Source organism: Sitophilus oryzae, unplaced genomic scaffold (assembly GCF_002938485.1).
Source record: "Sitophilus oryzae breed Bouriz unplaced genomic scaffold, Soryzae_2.0 scaffold_801_pilon_pilon, whole genome shotgun sequence".
NCBI classification, from domain to species: domain Eukaryota; kingdom Metazoa; phylum Arthropoda; class Insecta; order Coleoptera; family Curculionidae; genus Sitophilus; species Sitophilus oryzae.
In genome coordinates, this window is record NW_022147419.1 from 1542563 (window position 1) to 1564958 (window position 22396).

General features: G+C 34.6%; 1 protein-coding gene across 1 annotated transcript in view; it reads left to right on the forward strand.

Annotated features, from left to right (window-relative positions):
* LOC115888546 (calmodulin-binding transcription activator 1) overlaps window positions 1-22396 on the forward strand; it is a 517884-nt gene that overhangs the window by 61407 nt on the left and 434081 nt on the right. The window contains exon 3 of the mRNA XM_030908300.1: window positions 21165-21194. Coding sequence (XP_030764160.1) covers window positions 21165-21194 — 30 coding nt within the window. The remainder of the gene's footprint in view (window positions 1-21164; window positions 21195-22396) is intronic.

The window sequence follows — 22396 nt, forward strand, 5'->3', positions numbered from 1 at the left end:
ATCAGTCGTAGTATTAGTAGTATTATAGTTGCGATATTACTACTGGCATTAGTGGCATTGACCGTGGAAACACTGGAACAGTGATTTTTCTTTCTTTTTTTAGAATCGACGAATTATCCTTTATTTTGTTCATATTATTTCCTCTTTAATTGAAAATAGCAATAATTTATATAAGGTCTACATAAAAAAATTTCGATCAACTATCTGTGTCAAATACCCCACTATGCGGCCTCTTAAATTATAATGACAAAATTAATAATTGAATCATCTTTTATGTACCACGAAATAAGCTATTTCCTTCCAACGCGTCGTTTTTCTCAATATTCTCTTACCTTCTTCTTTATAATACGGCGATTTAAGTGCCAGGTTCTTCCCCGGCGAAACTTTCCAACAAGAATTAGCCCGCAATCTTTGAGAATTTCATATTAAAGCAAAGACAATTTGCGAGGCAATCTACTTGATCTGTAGTCAAACTAGAACGAAATTGAGTTAAGGATTACTAAACTGAGTTATTAACTCTTCAGACCAATATTATCAAGTTTTCTGGCAGCGTTTAACTTAACGTCAGAGCGAGAGAGGAATATACTTTGTGTTTAAAGGAGAATGGTATATAGTAAAGTCAAAAGCAAACACATTCATTTTAAATTTTAAAACTCCGTTATCATATTCTCTTTAGATAATTTAAAGTTAAATTAAACGGTTAAATTCACGTCCTAAGATTCAAGGAACATATTTATTATATTTATATTATAGTTTTTTTCTTTGAATTCAAATATTAAAGAAGGGACGACACCACTGGCCCGAAAAGATGCTCGAAAAACGGAAATGCCGTCGCACGTATCCTACCGACTGCGCCAATTATGTTATTCGACGGAAGAAAAGTCTTTTTAAAAAACAATTATTATTCTATTTAAAAAGTACAGAGTGGATGTTATCAGTACGAGATCGGACAAAAGAATGATTTTTAATTAACATTAACATATAAAGAAGACTTATCAGTAAAAGCATGATCAGCAGGTCTCACGGGAAGATCTTCTGTACGGTTAAAGGTGTGGCCGAAATGACTACATGTAACTTATTAGATAGTATTGATGCATTAGAGACGGAATTGACAGCATGAAGCCCCATTTTTGACACTTCTTCTTTTCACGCTTCAAACATTTTAAATGAGCCAGCAGTTTTAAAAAGTTTTGTCAAAATTTATACAATTATTTCTTTTCGTGAATAAACCTCATAGACGTGTTTCCGGCATAGAAATATACTATCTTACAATTAAAAAAATGCACTGTTTTCTGAAACCCTTTTATATTCTCTTGCTCGTCTCGTGAGACATACAAAATGTCTATATCTCTACAATTATTGTTATCAGGTAGTATTAATTATTAACAATTATTGTTAATTACGAAGCCTTAACTTGAATGTCATTTTTTTGCTTGCGACGACGGGAAAAGATATATTTCCCGAAACGTTAAGCATTTTTTTATCCGTTAGGCATGGAAGAATTAACTCTAGCGGGAATACACTGCATAGGGTATGCAGATGACATAGTCATGATTGCACGGGGGAAACATGAAGGCACCCTGTGTGATATTATCCAAAGAGGACTCCGCATCGCTGAGAGATGGTGCAGGACTGTCGGGCTGAGTATTAACTCAGATAAAACCGCGTTAGTGCCATTCAGCAGAACGCGAAGTTTGAAAAACTTGAAAAGAATCCATCTAGATGGAAAGGAAATACTGCCATCACAGGAAGTGAAGTATCTGGGAATAACCATGGATAGTAAACTTCTCTGGAACAGACATATTAAGAACATTACCAAACCAAACCACAAAGGCTCTCATGATATGCAGAAGACTTGTGGGAAATAGGTGTAGGGTAACATTTTGCGCTGGATGTATACCATGATAGTAAGACCCATGATTACTTATGGAGCAGTTGCTTGGTATACAAAACTAGAGCAACGTACAGCAAGGTAAAACCTGTGCAAAGTACAGAGACTGGCATGTATCTGCATCACAGGTGCCAGGAGAACATGTCCAACAGCAGCAATGGAGGTCATTCTAGACCTAACACCACTGCACATTGTCGTCGGTAGTTATGCCAATGCGACAATGATTAGAATGGTCATTGACGGAAACAGTACTGGGAGAATTTTCAGGTCAGGGGCTTGGAACACCCTCAAAAAGAAAATTCCACTTTTCCAACTCCCAGTGGATGACATACCAAGAATTTACAACTTTGAGAAACACCTCATCGTAGTATTGAGTAATAAAAAGGATTGGAAGAAAGAGACGGAAAAAGGAATTGGTGTCCTCCAACAGTCTAAAGACACTCAAAAAAGATCCCCAGAACTTACGACCGTGAAAAATCTAAGGTTTTCCTTGATTTAAGTAAAAACAATCTTCGGGTTGTCACGGGGTTTCTAACAGGACACTGTCTCCTCAACGAACACCTCAGTAGGCTGAAGCTGAGCAATAACGGCGAATGCACATTCTGTGGGGAAAATGGGGAAACACCAGAACACCTTATCACTGAGTGCGCCGAGACGACGACCATTCGTGCCATGAACTTTGGTACGGCTGATGTCGAGGATGGAGAGCTGGCCTCTGTGGAGCCGTCTCAGAACTGGTTTTTGTTAAAGCTCTGAGACTATGATGAGTTATAACTCGTTATAACTCAAGAAAGGGGAACCCACAATAATAACAACAATAATGTAAGGTCGCGGTGATTAACTCCCCTCCTAAACATTGTACATCCGTTAGGCAAATTTTTTTATTAGTAAATCACTGCTGACAAATTTTCTTGAATTACGAGTGGCTAAATAGGCCCATAGGACTTTTTTTGGCGAGATTATAAGAATATATTAATATGGGTTTAACAAATAAATATAAATAAAAAATAATTATATGATGGTAAGGTAATTTCTTTATTCAAACACAATGTTTTCCAGGATAATAGTAAATAAACATTTTTTTTGTTTAAATACTCTCTTTAAAAACTTCTTTATGTAAATATTTTGAACTTTTACAACGAAAGGCACTTACACGTTTATCCTGCAGGGATCCGCTACTCTCCCTTTAGCCATCAGCCTTGTAACTCATAATTTTAATTAATTAAATCAAGGAGCAAGAACCCCCTTAAGCAGGTTTATAGAAGAATTTTTAGTCGGTAATTATATTGTTTTATGGTGTGTTTTTAGTACACTCGCAGACTTTTTTTGTCATTTTTGTATTGTTTTTTTTTTATGAAATTTAACTAAAATCATGTGCACTATCCCTAAAAATCATAACAATATACATATCAAAATCGGAGAAGAACTATTGAAATATGTAGCGGGGATCAGCTTGATTTCGGAAAATACTAATATCGACTCTGAAATTCAGCACATAATCAGCAGTGCCTCGAGAGCATTCTGGAAATTAAAAGACAGCATTTTCTATAATCATGACTTGAGCACAAAAATGAAACTTGCTGTGTACCGAGCAATAAAAATCATCCCCACCATGTTATATGGAAGCGTAACCTGGGTGACGTACCGCCAGCACACGAACGCATTAAATAAGTTGTAACCTTAGACAACTGTTAAAAATAAAATGGTACCACTATGTCATGTCTCAAACGTATCGGTCCTTGAAAAAGCTAGCTCCGAGAGCGCTGAAGTCATTATTACTAAATCCCGCATAAGATGGGCTGGTCACGTATGTAGGATGCAAGAAAACCGCTATCCGAAATCTCTTCTTTGAGGTGAGCTTGTAGACGGTAAGAGGAAACCGGGTGGACAACTCAAAAGGTATAGTTCGTCTGCTGGATCTGTGTCTATGAAAGAAATGCGGACAAAAAACATTTAAATAAACATATTTTATACGTCGACTTGACGAGTACGTCACCGCAAATCGCTCCGCCCACTCATTTTATTGACTACTTGCAAATTTGTAGAATTTTTATTGATGGGACGCGTCGTCTAATTTTTTAGGAAAAATATCGAGAGAATATCGTTTCCCCTCTCACGGATACCCCGTAGCCACAGAACGGACAGACGTGCTGTACAAGGATATTTCCCATGAAAACTTAAAGGGAATAAGCATGCAGAAAATAGAACGCAATGGAGAAGTAAACTCAATTAACAAGGACAACCAAAAAGTAAAGAGGCCTCAAAGCAGTGAGATTTTTGAATATCCGGAGTGCGGAAGAGAGATAACATCAAGTACCGAGATTTTCAGTCACAGAAAAGCTCATGAAAGAAAACGCCTACCACCTTCTGATGCGTGTCAAATACTCGTCAGCGAGTAATGGCAGTAATTACCTTTAAAAAAGTACCTTGCTTAAAAATTGCCAAGGGCCGGAACTGGTTGCAGTGAAGGGAGAAAACATCTCTAAAGGGGAGGCCTTCACGGTCTTTCTGCCGAGGAGCAAGGGGAAAGACACCACCTACCTGCTGAGCCTTATCCAGGGTCAGAACTTCAATGTAAGGATGGAATGGAGTTGGCGAGTCATCAACTCGAGGGAGGAGAGTCATGGTCAGGTCTTCACAATAGGAATTGACCTCAAATCCAAGGAGGCAATAGAGAAAAAAGGACATATCCTCTATTATATATACGGGACAACACCGGTATCAGGTCTAAGGAGAGACCAAGTTAAAGAGGTGGAGAAAATGGAGACAGATCCTCCAGCCTCCACCTCACAGGTTTCTCAGCCGGAGGCAAGCTCCTCGACTGTGGTGAAGGGCGGCACGGAGGGTCAAACTCCAACCGTGGAAGGGTGTGTACCCTCGGAGGAAGAACTGTTGTCAGAGGAGGATGGGAACTACCCTGTCCCCTCTACAACAGGGGTATGATGGGTTATAGACTGTGTGATGACTCAAGGAAGGGGGGCACAATATATCTTTAAGGTCGCAGTGATTAACCTCTCCCCCCTCTTACTCCTTCTACATTCTACACAAGTACCTTTAAATCAACAACTCTCCATTTGAAATTAATAAGATCGTTTATTATTTTGATCCTTTATTCCCTTACCAATTACAAAAAGAGACAGATCGATTAAAAAAATGCAAATTTCTGCACGCTATTAAAAACCTCCAAATAAAAAACCTAATCGATATGCACGACACACTATACTCCATCTCGGAATATATTCCGCACTTCCTTCCGATGTCCAGGTAATAATTGACTTGACATCGCAGCACGGTAAAAAATACAAACAAAACTTTCTACCCCTGGGGAGATAAAAATCCGAAAACCCTTAAAAACAAACGAGCGCTACCGGGGGAATATAAATCCGTCGGCCACCCAATCAGCAGGTGGAAGAAGAAGGGGTGTGTCGGAGAGGGAGGGGGGAATTTGAAGTCCTGTTCCATCAGCTACTGACCAGTGGCGGGTTTGTTATTTTTAGTAATAATTTTTACTTTTTTTAAATGTGTAAAATAAGAGTAACTAAATCTGAGTACCTATGTTGCAATTACAAATTATTTCACTTACCTAATACTAGAGATAAAAATAAATGAAAAAGTTCCTATTTTGTTCCTTAAGATGCTTCCTGAGGGAGTTACAGGTCTTAAAAACGTAGATATTAGGTACTTTTACACAAATTTTAATTCTAAATCGAATGACGATAGTGTAAAACTTCGTAATGCTGAAAAAGAACTTTTTATTAGAGTAGGGGGTAGTTTCTCGCAAAACGTTTTAACTATAATGGATTGTAGCGACTTCATTGCTCTATTGTGTGCCCCTTTCTTGAGTTATAACTCATCATACAGTCTCAAGAGTTTGACAAAAGCCAGTATCTGAGACGGTTTTACAGAGGTTAGTTCTCCATCTCCGATATCAGTCGAACCAAAGTTTATGGCACGAAAAACCACAATTCGTGCCGGCGCACTCTGTGAAGGGGTGTTCTGGTGTCTCTCCATTTTCCTCATATAATCTATATTCGCTGTTGTTTCTTAGCCTCAATCTACTGAGATATTCATTGAGGAGACTGATATGTCCTGCTAAAAACCCTGTGACAATCTGAAGGTCGTCCTTACTTCAATCGAGGAAATTTGATTATATAGGAGCTTTTACGTTTCATCTTTCAAACAACGCTATTTTATACAATGCTTAGTACATACCAAAAATCGCTATTTCAAAAGTAACGTAGCGACGGCGACGGGAGCACCAACGCCAATAGTAACCGACCCAATCGCTACAGGCGAAAACGAAACCCTAGAAGCGCTCCAGCGACTGCTGGAACGAAGTAAACCGCCTGCGAGGTCGAGCGTCGATAGCCAGTTACTTCTGTTCGCGACAGGGAACTAAAACTCTAGGAGCGCGACGGTTGGAGCGAAGTAGGCACCCGCGCCGCCGAGGTTGAGCGTCGATGCCCAGTTACAGCAGTTACGCGACAGGGAAATACAACTCTAGGAGCGCAACGGCTGGAGCGAACACGTCGCTGTCGCCATCGAGATGGCCCGACGCTACGTACAGTTCCAGTAACTATTGTAGGCGACCGACGAAATCGCGACGGCTGGAGCTAAACACGTCGCTATGCGGTTACTACGGTTCAAGCTAACTTCAAGAGCGATTATAAATAATTTATTTGCAAATTATAAATAATTTTGTCGTCATTATGACGTCCTTCTTCAGTAACAGGTTCCCCATTCGTTGTGGAGCGCGACACGGCGTTACAAAAAAATACCGCTCCAAAATCGCGTTACTCAAATACCGACACATCACTAATAATGACATTTATTGACTTTTTTCATTCTAAATATCTTGACAACGGTTGCTCGTAGCGATTTTTACTAAGAGACATTTTTTAAGGAAAATATCACGGTAATGTACATTTTTTCACTCAGTAATTTTATACAGGTACGGATAAAAAGTTATTACTCTTCAAAACAGTTAAAACACAATATGTAGGTGGCGCCCCCTACAAATAAGAGTCATATTAACATCAAAATCGAAATTTCTCATGTCAAAAAACTCCTAGGCACCAATTTTCATCCAAATATTGACGTTACTTCATAAATTGAATAAAAAAAATCGAAATAAAAATTAAATTTTTACACCCTGTATCTCCGAAACTAAGCATTTTAGGACATACATTTATACGAACTTTTTTACTTATTTTTATCTGCAGAATATGCTGTCAAAGTTTCCGGAATATACTTCGGACCACCCTGTATAAACAAAAATAAAGAGACAAATTTTAGATTGGTCCGAATATTTTTTCTACCCCCTAACCCTTTTATTATTGAGAATATTTACGAGCCGCCACTGGAACCTAGGCGAAGATTACACGTCGCGTCGCCCGGATATAGGGATATAATAGGACTGTGGAATGAAGTCACGCGTGTAGCCAGGATCATCGAGTGCCTATAAACAAATGGGACGCTTACCAGGGAGAATGACGGAACGTACGAGCTTTGTCAGTCTGCCCCTATCCGTACGGTTTCCGGTTTATATAGCGCGATTTAGTTATCGCGTCGCATTCGAATATTGTTGTTTGGATGTATTTAGCGGTTTTGCAATAGCTGTCATTATCATATAATATGAAGTTTTATTGAAAACGTCCAGGACTGTCGCCACTCAAGCAAAAAACTGAAAAATGTAACAGTTATTTTATGTAATGTGCCACGGTTTTTTTCCTTAATATTATTGGGCCGTCATATGCGGAAAACACTGCTGTCTGAAGATCTATTGTGTTTGTCTCCTTTCTATATAGGGTGTTTCAAAAAACATGTGCCATCTCTGGTGGGGAGATTCTTGGTATAAAAATAAGATTTATTTTTCATATTAACATAGGTCCGATTCTGCTTTGTTTCATAGCTACAGGGTGTTCAAGTCTTATTATTTTTTCGATTTATTATAATTTTCTTCCAAGTACTTTTTAGTGATTCGAATTAAATTTTGAGGGTAAAAGTTACTACATATTTTAATGCTAAAAAAGTGTCGATAAATTCATCAGGATGTTCACTGGAATATTTAAACAAAAATCATGTGCGCCATTGACTTTTTTTCTTTTGGTATCAAAATTGTGTAGGCCGTTTAATGCCAATTAAAAGTTATCTCTTGATATTTTGTCGAACTTGGTCTCCTTGATGGCCTCCTTGTTATTAATCACAATTAATAAAATTAAAATAAAAATAAAATTAATAAATTATATATTTTACCTAATTTGTTATTAAATATTATTATCATTAGTTATTATTACTATTAGTCCAATCTACAGCTATCTTAAATAAAAAAATAATGGTATTTAAGATAATTACAAAAAAACTAATTTTAAAAAGTTTTAACATCCTGTAACTCTAAAACTATGAATTTCCATACCCATGTTTATAGGAACATTTTTTCATATTTTCTGATGAGGAATCATTATATATCATAATTTATAATACTAAATATGTGAGGGAGTTATTATGGTGTAATCATAATTTGAAATGGTCGAATAAGCTGAAAACGATGATGATAATGATGAATCTATTTATAATCTTTATTTCGTAATTTATAATCTTTATAAGTCAGTAAATTACTATATTACGTAGTTCAATAACTAGAACGCTAAAACCGAAAAATTATGATAACCGTGCTATAGTTGGACCTAATTAATTTCAAATTGCAGACCGGTCGATTAAAACTTCGACTATGAACAGTAATCGAAGGTTAATTTATTTTCGACAGGTCTAGGCACAGAGGGTTGAAAACTAAAATTAATCGATAATAATTTCAGACAAATAATATAGGTATAGATAGAAAAACTTTACTGTACAAAACTAAGGGACCCAAGATACAAACCTGATGTAAAGAGAAAATTGCTAGGTGCTAAATAAGGGTACGGACACAAAGGAAGCTGGTTAATAAGCTATTACCAGCGCCGAAAATCAGCGCCTACAAGTCGTCACAGAAAAAACTTGTCTGCACTTGTTGCCAGCGTAAATCGGCGCCGACTTTTTACCGGAACGAATTTTTAATTCTTTGTCGCTTGTTGTCTGTGCTGGGTGTGCATATTGTGGTTTTTGGCTCTGGTTTTCGGTGCTGTGGGTACCGACACAAAGAAAGCTGGTCAATAAATGCCTATTATCAGCGCCGAAAATTAGCGCTCAGTAATACACAATGAAAGTAAAAACTTGTCGGCGTTTGTTACTAGCGTAAATCGGCGCCGACTTTTTACCGGAACGAATTTTTAATTCTTGGTGCTTATTGTGGTTTCGGCGCCATCTCTGGCACTGGTTTTCGGCGCTGATTAATCAGCTTTCTTTGTGTGCATACCCTAAAGGACCTAGCAATTTTCTACATTTTTTTACAAACAAATTTATAACAAGTAATACCGATTTTGCGATTAGTTCTTTCTCAGAAAATGAAAACTCAGAAAAGATCCAGTGGTTCTTAAAATTTAACAAAATATTTTTTTGGAAATTTTCGTAGTAAAATATGTCGGATATTTTGTTTGAAAAACGGTAAAGAGAAAATATATTTCTTTTATCGCGATCTACAAGCCCTGAAAATAATTGCACTTATTTAAGACTCACCTTGTATATTTGCTATAGGAGTGGGTTTAAGGAGTTTAAAATAGGGGTAATAAAAATGTGTGTAGAAATCCTTGTTTGTCGTTTTTAACTGATTTTAATATTTCTAACCGTTTGAGGTAAATTTAAGCGTCTGCCTTTCTCTCTGTAGTACTTTAATTGACTTTTAATTAATTGTTTATTAAGTTTATTAACGAAGTTTATATACCGGGTGTTGCATCGTCGAGCGGGACATAGGAAATCCCAAGTAAATTTTAATGGGGTCAATTATTGGCTTCCCTAATTATTTTAGAGAATAATTCTATTTAGGTTTATTGAAGAGCACTAAAACCCACATTCAAAAGAATAACTTTAGATATTTTTGATTAGCCCGTTTACGAGTTATAGCCGATTTCTTTTTAAATATTTCTCCTTTCTTATGGCCCTGTATTTACTTATGAGCACCAGTCAAGGTAAAAGATAACTGTCAAATGAAGTTGTAATTTCAGAAATTTATCTATTTAGTGCTTTATTATTATTATTAAAAACTCATACCTACATCGAAACTATTAGCCATGAATTACACTACCGAAGAAAAAGTATTGATGATTAAATGGTATTGTCAAGGAAATAGTTATCAAAAGGTGTCGGAAATCTACAATCGCAAGGAATATCCAGACATTTGAGACCAAAGGTACCCTAATAAATAACTGCAGATGTGAAGCAAGGCAGGAAAAAGAGAAGATGCAAGAAATGATACCGACTTGGAAGTTTTATTGTGCGTGGAAGAGAACGATGGAAAGATCAGCACAAGGAAACTTGAGGATGAAATAGGAATAGATCATACTACAGCGTTTCGGATTTTGAAACGACATAAATACTATTCCTTCAAATATGAAAAGCACCAAGAGCTACGAGATGGGGACGAAATACGGCGGCAGGCGTTTAACGGATAAAACGGCAAACACGGATAGGGATTTTTTAAAAATATATGTTTTACTGACGAATGCACGTTTACCTTAAATAATGAACCCAATGTTCAAAATTATCGATATTCGAACAAAGAAAACCAACACAGGTTTGTCGAAACAAGGACGCAATATCGACAGAAAGTGAATGTTTGGGCAGGGATATTCGGACACATTATCGGGCCATTATTTCTTACGCGAAATTTAAATGCAGAATATTATTTGGAACTACTCGAAAATCATATTTTACCTGGTTTATATGATGCCGCTAGGGAAAATCAGAAAGTTTGGTACCAAGTGGATGGCTGCCCGGCACATAGTACCCTAGCTGTTCGGGAATATTTAGACAATAGTTTTAACGGAAACGTTATTGGCCTAAATCATACAATAAATTGGCCAGCAAGGTCTCCTGATATTTTGCCAAATGATTTGTTTCTCTGGGGCCATTTAAAAAACAGGATATACAGGGATAAAAAAATACCCAAATCTAGACGAGTTAAAAAATGCTATTTCTGCCGAATGCAATAGAATTTCAGTTTACCAACTAGCGAATATAAGAAGAAATAATTAGGGAACCCAATAATTGACCCCATTAAAATTTACATGGGATTTCCTATGTCCCGTCCGACTGATAGTTGGGTCATTTTAATTCAGAAGTACATTGTTTTCTGTCATTTTTTAGATGTCATCTATTAAACTCTTCTCTGATTTGTTGGACAAACTTTATAATTATCAGGGTAGTTCATAAAATTATAATGATTTTTTGCTTTCTTTTTTCTATTTAAATATTTACAGATCTCTACCTTTTGATATATACAGGGTTATTCCCCTCACTCGACACGGAATATTGTAGCCACACGATTAGATTTTTAGGAATTGTGAGTGAAGGGATCGTTGAAGGACTAAAGCTACAATTTAAAATTATTTTCAAAAGGTACAGAGTGTCTCAAATAAATAAAAAATATGATAGTTGTATTTTTATTATATTAAACACCCTGTATATTATTACATTTTTAGTTTCACGATTAAAATAAAGGTAAATTTAATTAAGGTTTACCGCACTTTAATCTTACCGTTTTTAAAATTTTTACGTTTTTGTGAAAATACCGTAACACTTTTAATGCTTCATTTCTCTAGACGTATTTAAGTTTTTAAAACCAAATATTGTACTGAAGCTTTTCTATTTACGCAATTTTACGTTTGGTATTTTAATTGCTGCTCATCAACTACCAAATTTTCGGAAAATCACTGAATAATTCGCGAATTTTGGAACGAAAAAAAGACGGTGAATAGGCATGGTTTTTAGTGCCATCGAAGAAAGAATGAATTCCCATAAAGTATTGTTGATTTTTAGAGGAGGTTTTTGTCCCAAATTATTGAATATGGTCCACTGTGCGGCGAGTTTGGGAGTGGGGAATAATTGTAGAATGACGAAGGAGGGGGGAGGAGGGAGAACAAAAGTCCGAATTTAATTTGCGGTAGATATAAAAAGCGGGCGCTCGCGCAATGCAAGTTAATTTCACAGCTAGTGAATAACGATAATAAATGTATCAATTATTTGGGCGTCCGGCTCGGCCGCGGTGGCGGTCGCAAATAAACACTGGAAACGTTTGAAAATGTTGCCGGCGCACATAGAGACGTTAAACGGGAATATAAACACACGTTAACTAAAGGGAAAAAGGATTTTTGAATCGCTGGAATTCAAATATCAGTTATTAATTAGCGAGGGGATGATTTTGAGGGAAAAGGTATGTGTATATTACGCGCTGGGGTGACTGATTACTATGTATATCAATTACGAAATTGTTAATTGCAATTAGAAAATAACTTTTGATTATTACTCTCATTTCGAAGTTGTAGAAGTATGGGAGGGACTTTTTTTGGCTATTACGCAACATTTTTGCTAATTTATATTAAAATGCACTAAAACATTCGGATTAAAAAAGTGCAATATAATAAAAACAAAACTTTATTGCCGCAAAATAAGAAAAAAATCTTTCTTGGCAAAATTTCACCGGCACCAGAATCCTGTATCGCCCTCTAGGCGATAATTAAAACATTACATTCGGCCGTAAAACTGCAAGACGTTCCGATGAATTGTTAATTTTTACGAGCGAATTATTCGTTTTATTAGCGACGGAGCGGCCATTTATCCTAAACTATGGTTAAGGCCGGGGTCATTCCGACGAAAAATATTGCATTAATTTAAAAATTAATGGACTATTAAACATGAGACCGCAACAATTAAAATTAAGGGCGGTTTTTTAACCGGTCGGCCTGCGCGAAATGAAAACTATTCTTTTACTCAAAAAAATTATGAATAAATATCTATATCCTGGGAAGTTTATTTCTTCCATTCTGCTGCAACATTTGATTTTTAAATGAATGTAGTGAACGATTAGCTTAAAATAATATTGATTACTTTAAACTATTCATACATACATATACATATACAGCCGTTACTCGCTGACGCGTATTCGACACACATAAAGAAGATGGTCACGCAAGACGTTTTCATTCATGTGCTTTTCAGTGACTGAAAAGCCCGATACGTGATGTTATCTGCCTACCGCACTCCGGACATTCAAAAATCTCATTGCTTTGTTGCCTCTTTACTTTTTGGTTGCCGCTGTTAACCCAGGTTTCGCTCCCATATAACATGGTGGGGATTATAATTGCTCGGTACACTGCAAGTTTTGTTTTTGTACTCAAGTCATGATTGTAGAAAACCCTGTCTTTTAATTTCCAGAATGCTCTTGAGGCGCTACTAATCCTGTTCTGAATTTCAGAGTCAATATTGGCCTTTTCCGAAATCAAACTGCCAAGGTAATTGAGTTCCGCCACATATTCCAATAGTTCTTCTCCGATTTTTATAGCATTGTTGTGATCTTCCGGGAGAGTGCACATGATTTTAGTTTTGTCGATATTTAGCTCCAGTCCCAAAGCCTCGTATGCCCAGGTATATGTGTTAAACATTTCTTGTAATTGCTGTACCGTGTTTGCAACTAGAGCGCAGTCGTCAGCGTATTGAAGTTCTGTGATGAATTTTTTACGTGTTTTTTGCCCTGAGTCTTTCTAACTTGAACAGACCGCCGTCATATCGGTATCTAATGCCCAATCCTCTCTCCTGCAGTTTGCTGTCCACTATAATGGAGAGCGCTGCCATGAATATGTTGAATAGGAGAGACGCTAAGACACATCCTTGCCTAATTCGTGTATTTGTTAGGAATGGGTCGCTCAGTGATCCATGATGCGACATTCTTGACTTCTTGTTGTTATTGAGGCTTTTACACACTGTAAGAAATTTGTTGGATACTCCGAACTTTTTCATAATTGCCCAAAGCGCATCTCTGTTCACAGAGTCGAAGGCTTTTGTTAGATCGATGAATGCAACATAAAGTTTAGATTGCTGCTCTTTTACTTTTTCCTGTAGTTGACAGATGGAAAACATGGAATCGACGGTGCCGCGGTTGGTACGAAAACCCGTTTGCGATTCTGGAAGGATTCTTTCTATATATAGGTGCAGGCGGTTTGACATTATTTTTGCAAGAATTTTTCCGCCGATAGCCAATAGCGAAATTCCGCGGTAATTTCCGCAATTTGATGCACTTCCTTTGTTCTTAAATATATTCACTATATTCGCGTTGAGAAAGTCCTGAGGTACCTCTCCGCTTTCGCATACGACATTTTTTAACTATTCACTTAAGAGCGAAAAAAGTTTTTGTAATAATATTCAAAATAACAATCAATAGTTTTAATTTAAAATCGTAATATAATAATTAATAACTAATTAAAATTATTTATTATTAAATAGGTTATAGAAATAACACCTGAATATTTTATATTCATTTGTCCAATAATTCTTAATATACATGTTAAATGATGCACACTGTCATATTTGTGTAATTTTCTTTTAAATAATTGTTTTTAAATTATTATGTTTTTTAAGACTACATTCTTCTTCGATTTAACCACGTCAATGTAGATAAAACTAAAGAAGTGCTAGACATAACATTACGTTGAAATATGAGGAAAAATAAGGGTGCGAATCATACCTCCAAAAATTATGCATAAATCTGTCTATCTTTGGGAGTTTATATTTTTCTATCCTCTTGCAGCGTTTGATTTTTAGTCGAATGTAGTGAATAATTAGCTTAAGATAATATTGATTACTTCCAACTATTGAAATAAGAGCGCAAAAACTTTTTGTAATTATATTCAGAAAAACAATCAATAGTTTTAATTGAAAATCGTAATATAACAATTAATCACTAGTTGCAATTATTAATAATAAATTCAAATGCGAAACAAATAGGTTAGAAATAACGAGACTTATATTAATCGGTCCTCAAAGCGAACACAGATAATCCGAGCGTGATATTGAATAAATACTAAACGAGATTTATCGACGCTACACCAATATTTGTTTATAACATACTACGTTCCGATTTTATTTATATTAATTTTCTGGCGATTACGAGGATTGTTAATTCAAAAGCTGGTCGTTCGGTTCAATGTGCAAATGAAATTGTAATTATTTCTGATTGATTTAACAGCATAATAATTATTCTATCGACGTAATATACATTAAAAGTTATATAATTGATAGAAACTAGAATTATTTAACCGATTTTATAAAGGCCGTGTTTTTTACCGTTACCAATTTAATTTGTGATAGAGCTTTATTTAATTCAATGGTGTTAGTATTTTTGTCATATTTTAATTGAACTAATTGGAATTCGTTTATTCACCTATCAGTTTTGTGTGTGACAGAAATATATCGTCGAATTGAAAATTTAATGCAAAATTTTAGATTTCACAATAGAAGTAAAAATCCCGGATAATATTGAATTAGTATTTTTAACGTAGATATTTATGTTTAATTTATGTTGTAAAAGCAACCACCAGATTTTCAATGCTCAGTAGCCTTAAAGAAGTAGTTCTATTTAGTATAGTAGAATTTTTTGCTGTAGTCATGAAATTTTCAACTGAATATTTTAATTATTGTAATTTGATGTACGAAAACAAACTGTTTTTCTATATTACTTCGATCCCTTATGTCCAATAATCCTTAATACATATGTTAAATGCAGGGTGTCTAAGTATTTATGTCGATTTTTATAAAAAAATAATGGTTTTTAAATTATTATGTTTTTTAATAATACATTTTTCTTTAACTTGACCACGTTAATGTAGATATAACTGTAGAAATGTTCGAAAGAAATCAGTACATGTATATTATTTCGTATATTTTTCATTTTATTGATTTTATGCAAAGAAATGTTCATTAAAATGTTGTATCTTATGTTATAGGGCTTGTTTCTCTCTACAATTTCCTGTCTCACAGCGTACCGTTTGTGTCCGGGAAGGGTCCATAGTTTCATAGTTGTCGATTTTCGAAAGAAATCAGTACATGTATATTATTTCGTATATTTTTCATTTTATTGATTTTATGGAAAGCCCTGTTCATTAAAATGTTGTATCCTATGTTAGAGGGCTTGTTTCTCTACAATTTCCTGTTTCACAATGTACCGTTTGTGTCTGGGAAGGGTTCATAGTTTCATAGTTGTCGATTTTCGAAAGAAATCAGTACATGTATATTATTTCGTAGTAAGAAAGTAAGTAGACTGGCCGGAAATAGATGGGGCTGCTTCCCTAACATTTTGCGCTGGATGTATACCATGATAGTAAGACCCATGATTACGTATGGAGCAGTTGCCTGGTACACAAAACTAGAGCAACGGACGGCAAGGCTAAACCTATGCAAAGTCCAGAGATTAGCATGTGTATGCATCACAGGAGCCATGAGAACCTGTCCAACAGCAGCAATGGAGGTCATTCTAGATCTAACACCACTGCACATTGTCATTGGTAGATATGCCAATGCGACAATGATTAGAATGGTCACTAACGGAATTAGTACTGGGAGAATTGTCAGATCAGGGGCTTGGAACACCCTCAAAAAGGAAGTACCACTCCTGCAACTCCCAGTGGACGATATGCCAAGAACGTACAACTTTGACAAACATGTCAATGTAGTATTGAGCAATAAGAAGGATTGGAAGAGCGAAACGCTTGCCCAGCAGTTAAAAGACCATACCATAACTTGGTATTCTGATGCTTCCAAAACCAATACGGGAACAGGGATCGGAGTGTTTGGGCCGAGAGCTAATTACTCCGAACCAATGGGCACTTACCCTAGTATCCAACAGGCAGAAATCTACGCTATCGAGAGATGCGTACAACTTATCTTAGATAGGAACTATCGGAAACAAGAAATAGCCATCTTGTCTGATAGTCAAGCAGCGTTAAAGGCGATCAACTCAGTATAAATCAATTCGAAATTGGTCAAAGAATGCATAGAGAAGCTGAATAAATTAGGCAAAGAAAACAAAGTCCTCCTACACTGGGTGCCTGCTCACCAAGGGATAGTAGGCAATGAAAAAGCAAATAATCTAGCTAGGAAAGGAGCGAACACTCCACTAACTGGACCAGAACCGTTCTGCTTTCCAAGTGGTAACCAACTCAAGGCGGAACTCAAGAACTTGGAAGATTCCATCCGCAACCTGGAATGGAAATCTTCAATGGTCTAAGAGACTCGAAGAAGTTTCTGAGGGCTTATGATCAAGAAAAATCACAGATCTTCCTGGGTCTGAGTAAGAACAATCTTCGGATTGTCACGGGGTTTTTAACAGGACACTGTCTCCTCAATGAACACCTCAGTAGATTGAAACTAAGAAGAAACGGCGAATGCAGATTCTGTGGGGAAGATGGGGAAACACCAGTACACCTCATCACTGAGTGCGCCGAGACGACAACCATTCGTGCCATGAATTTTGGTACGACTGATATTGGAGATGGAGAACTACCCTCTATAAAACCGTCCCAGATACTGGCTTTTGTCAAAGCCCTGGGACTGTATGATGAGTTATGATTCAAGAAAGGGGGACACAATGGATCTGTAAGGTCGAAGTGATTAACCCCCCTCCCATTCATTCTAAATTCTAAAAAATATTATTTCGTATATTTTTCATTTTATTGATTTTATGCAAAGCACTGTTCATTAAAATGTTGGATCCTATGTTATAGGGCTTGTTTCTCTCTACAATTTCCTGTTTCACAATGTACCGTTTGTGTCTGGGAAGGGTTCATAGTTTCATAGTTGTCGATTTTCGAAAGAAATCAGTACATGTATATTATTTCGTACATTTTTCATTTTATTGATTTTATGAAAAGCACTGTTCATTAAAATGTTGTAAACTATGTTATAGGGCTTATTTCTCTCTACAATTTCCTGTTTCACAATGTACCGTTTGTGTCCGGGAAGGGTTCATAGTTTCAATATTTTTCATTTTATTGAATTTTATGCAATATATATGTTAAATGACGCAGACTGTCTTAAATATTTATGTCATTTTTTTTAAAAAATAATGGTTTTTAAATTATTATGTTTTTTTAACACTACATTCTTTGACTTGATCATGTTAATGTAGATAAAACTATAGAAATGCTAGTCATAACATTACGTTGAAATATGACAAAATATAAGGTGCGAATCATATATCCAAAAATTATGAATAAATCTCTATATCTTAGAAAGTTTATTTTTTCTACCCTCTTGCAACATTTGATTTTTGGTGGAATGTAGTGAACAATTAATTAGCCTATAATAATATTGATTACTTTTAATTATTCAAATAAGAGCGTAAAAACTTTTTGTAATTATATTCAGAACAACTACCAATAGTTTTAATTGAAAATCGTAATATAATAATTAATCGCCAGTTGCAATTATTAATAATAAATTCAAATGCGGAACAAATAGGTTAGAAATAACGAGACTTATATTAATCGGTCCTCAAAGCGAACACAGATAATCCGAGCGTGATATTGAATAAATACTAAACGAGATTTATCGACGCTACACCAATATTTGTTTATAACATACTATGTTCCGATTTTATTTATATTAATTTCCTGGCGATTACGAGGATTGTTAATTTAAAAGCAGGTCGTCCGGTTCAATGTGCAAATGAAATTGTAATTATTTCTGATTGATTTAACAGCATAATAATTATTCTATCGACGTAATATACATTAAAACTTATATAATTGATAGAAACTAGAATTATTTAACCGATTTTATAAAGGGCGTGTTTTTTATCGTTAACAATTTAATTTGTGATAGAGCTTTATTTAATTCAAGGGTGTTAGTATTTTTGTCATATATTAATTAAACTAATTGGAATTCGTTTATTCACCTATCAGTTTTGTCTGTGACAGAAATATATCGGCTATATAGGGATTATGAAAATAATATCGTCGAATTGAAAATTTAATGCAAAATTTTTGATTTTTCAATTGAAGTAAAAATACTGCATCATATTGAATTAGTATTTTTAACGTAGATATTTTTATATGTTTAATTTAAGTTGTAAAAGCAACCACCAGATTTGTTTTGCTCAGTAGCCCTGAAGAAATAGTTCTTTTAGTATAGTAGAATTTTCTGCTGTTGTCATTAAATGTTCACCTGAATATTTAAATATATGTGAAATGAAATTGTTTTATTTTTGAATATTTTTTTAATTGTAATTATTTTTAATTAATTTAACAGTATAATAATTATTTAATACATATGAAAAGTTATATAATTAATAGACACTAGAATTATTTAACCGATTTTATAAAGGCTGTGTTTTTCATAGTTAACAATTTAATTTCTGGACAAGCTTTATTTAGTTCGTTGGTGTTAGTCGTTATAAATTGTATCTATGACAGAAACAATCCAGAAATATTGCCAGAGAGTACCATTAAAAATTCTCATAGAACTGAAAATATAAATACAAAAATTTCGATTGTAGAGGAAAAACTGAAAAAAAAGGATTATAGTTATAATAGCATTGTGAATCTGGCTTAATTTTTGATATAAAAGCTATTACCAGGGTTTTTGCGGTGCGTTATAATTTAAAAATATTGGCTTGGGTATGGTATTTGGTCTATATATTTTTTAATTACTTTGGCATTATTTGATCTTAAGTTTGTACTGGTATGTGTTGCCCGAAAATATCTATGAATTATACAGGGTGACTCTTAATTAAGTGGCAATTTTCAGAGCTTATAGATCTCGGTAAAAGAAACAAATTTTCTCTTTACCGTTTTTTGAAAATCAAAAAGTCTCGGGTAACCGGGTTATTTAACTTTAAAAATAAAAAGAATGTTTTTTTTCTCAAATTTTGAGAGCGACTGTATCTTTCCTGAGTTTTCTTTCTTGTAAATTTAATCTACCTATGTTGATATTATGAAGATACTGTGTTTTTTAACTAAAAATTTAAAAAGATTCATAATTTGAAAAAAAAAATCGAATTTCTAATTCTCGGCTCATTTCTTTACATTTATTATAGATCCTATCTCGAATATGATATTAAATTGTTTTAGTTGTCACAAATAGCATTTTTAGTCTAACTTCATAAACCTAGTTTAGATATCTACCTAGGTAGAATCAATTACAAGCATACACCATATTTAAACATATCGTAAACTATAAAATGTACTTCATATCTTCAAAAATTATGAGCAAATATTAATATTTCACAGGTTTATTTCTTCTATTCTGGCATATATTAATTTTCTAGAAAATCTAGGAACTAGTGGGGTTGCAGTCGGAAGGGTTTGACAAAGAATTAATACACTTTGTTAATTGTCAAGCTTTCGGAATTTATTCATTCCTTCCTCAGGACACTAAAATGGAAATATATGTTCAACAATTATTGCTATAAAAGTTAAGAAGAAAAAACTTACTTAACATGGTACAAGAGACCTTCATAAAAAAACTACATTAAAAGATTGGCTTGTGTTGACACGGACTCTTTTTCCTAGAGTGTTTACGATTACTGAGGGACCAATAGATGGTATCAATTTCTTACATGTATTTCGTAAGTACGCAAAACTTCGACCACTCAATGTGACACATGGAGGTTGGTGATCAAGCTCGGTTGCTGAAGGTTACATTGAAAATTCAATTGAACAGAAAACCGAAATAGCAAAAAGAATCATGGGACAGAAAGATACGCCAAATAAGAAATTAAAAGCAGTTCACGTAGAAGCAGAAGCTACCAGCATTGCCAGTACAAGAAATTTACTTATTCCGACTCCTACAACTTGCATTTCTCTTAGAGGCGAAAAGTTAGGTGCCCCTTGTATTCACTTTAATAATTTAAATAATTGTACATTTAAGATTTATTATAAATAAATATTTTCATTTGTTTTTAACGTCTCATTTTTTACCTTTAGGCGCTAGTGCAACAAGTATCACTTTTAGATACTAGTGTCTAAAAGAATGTTATTTCAATTCTCAAATAAATAGCAAAAACTGTCAATTGCGAAACGCTTTCACAAAAAAATATTTTCTTCTCTCTTTTATTTTCGCCTGGAATGTTGGAAGAATCATTCAAAAGGTTTTACAACTAATTAAAACTATACGACCTGCACAACTTCTTTGTTCTTATACTTTAAAGCTAATAAAACGAAATATTCTAGTTTTCTCATTAACTCCAGTTGTAAGAAAGATCTGATAAACGATCTGTTCCGCTATGTAAAATAAAAACAGCCGTTAATGCTATTCTCAGTTTCTGCTAGATGTTCGATAATAATGCAGAATAGTGCGTTACAGTTGTTGTTGCGTATGTTTTATAACGTGTTTTTTCTCTTTGTTTCAGGTATGGCGGGCACGAAGCATGATTTTCTAAGTAAGTATTTCCGACTTATTCATGATTTTAGATTGAATCGTATTTTTTAATTTTATAATTTACATTTAAAATGCCTATAAAATAAAAGAATATATATATATATATAAACGGGATTTGGTTTTAAGTATTTAATACTCATTTCCAACTACAGCCTATTGCTGCCTTCCCGTTACCCTACGCCACACATCTCGATTTAGAGCGTCATCTTCAGGATTTTCTAGGTCTACCTCTCTTTCTTCTGCTCTGTGGAGCCCATTGAAAAACTTTTGATAAATGATAAATAAATAATACCAGTAAAAAAACACCTAAGTAGCAAATGCTACGTGACTATCCCCTATTTAGAATTTTTAATTAATTGAAAAATTAATTATTACCAAAATATTTAATACTATAGTTAATTAATGCGATTTATATTTTTCCTGAAATATTAATTTTGTTTTATCTATACTAATATATAAAATCCTTAAGTGACTGACATATTGATTAATCATGATCCTGCTCAAACCACTCAACGTAAGAAGCTCAATTTTGGCATACAGGTTGATTCTAGGGTGTAGAGGTTCGATAAGAAGGGATTTTTCGAAATTCCAGTTCCAAGAGGGTGAAACCACCCCTCAAATATTACAATATTTTTTATTTCAAAAACGGTCAAGTTTCCGAAAAAACGCTTAAACACGTATATTTTATTTTGTTTTTTACATATTTTAATTTTTTTTAAAAATGTATACAGGGTGTTTCGAAAAATCTGGTCATTGATTAATCACGATCCTGCTTAAAGCGCTTGACGTAAAAAGCTGATTTTTGGAGAACAGATTGACTTTAAGGGTGTAAAGGTTCGATAAGTTGAGATTTTTCGAAACTCGAATTCTAAGGGGATGAAACTACCCTCAAATATTAAAATATTTTTTATTTAAAAACCGGTGAGTTTTTCGGAAAAATTCTTAAACACGTTTATTTTATTTTGTTGTTTTACATATTTTAAGATTTTTTATAAATTTATACAGGGTGTTTCATAAAATATGACCATTGAGTAATCACGATTCTGCTTAAACTGCCTGACGTTTAAAGTTGATTTTTGGCAAACGGATTGACTGTGGGGTGTAGAGGTTCGATAAGGAGGGGCTTCTCGAATCTCAAATTCCAAGAGGGTGAAAACGCCCCTCAAATATTACAATATTTATTATTTAAAAAACGGTTAGTTT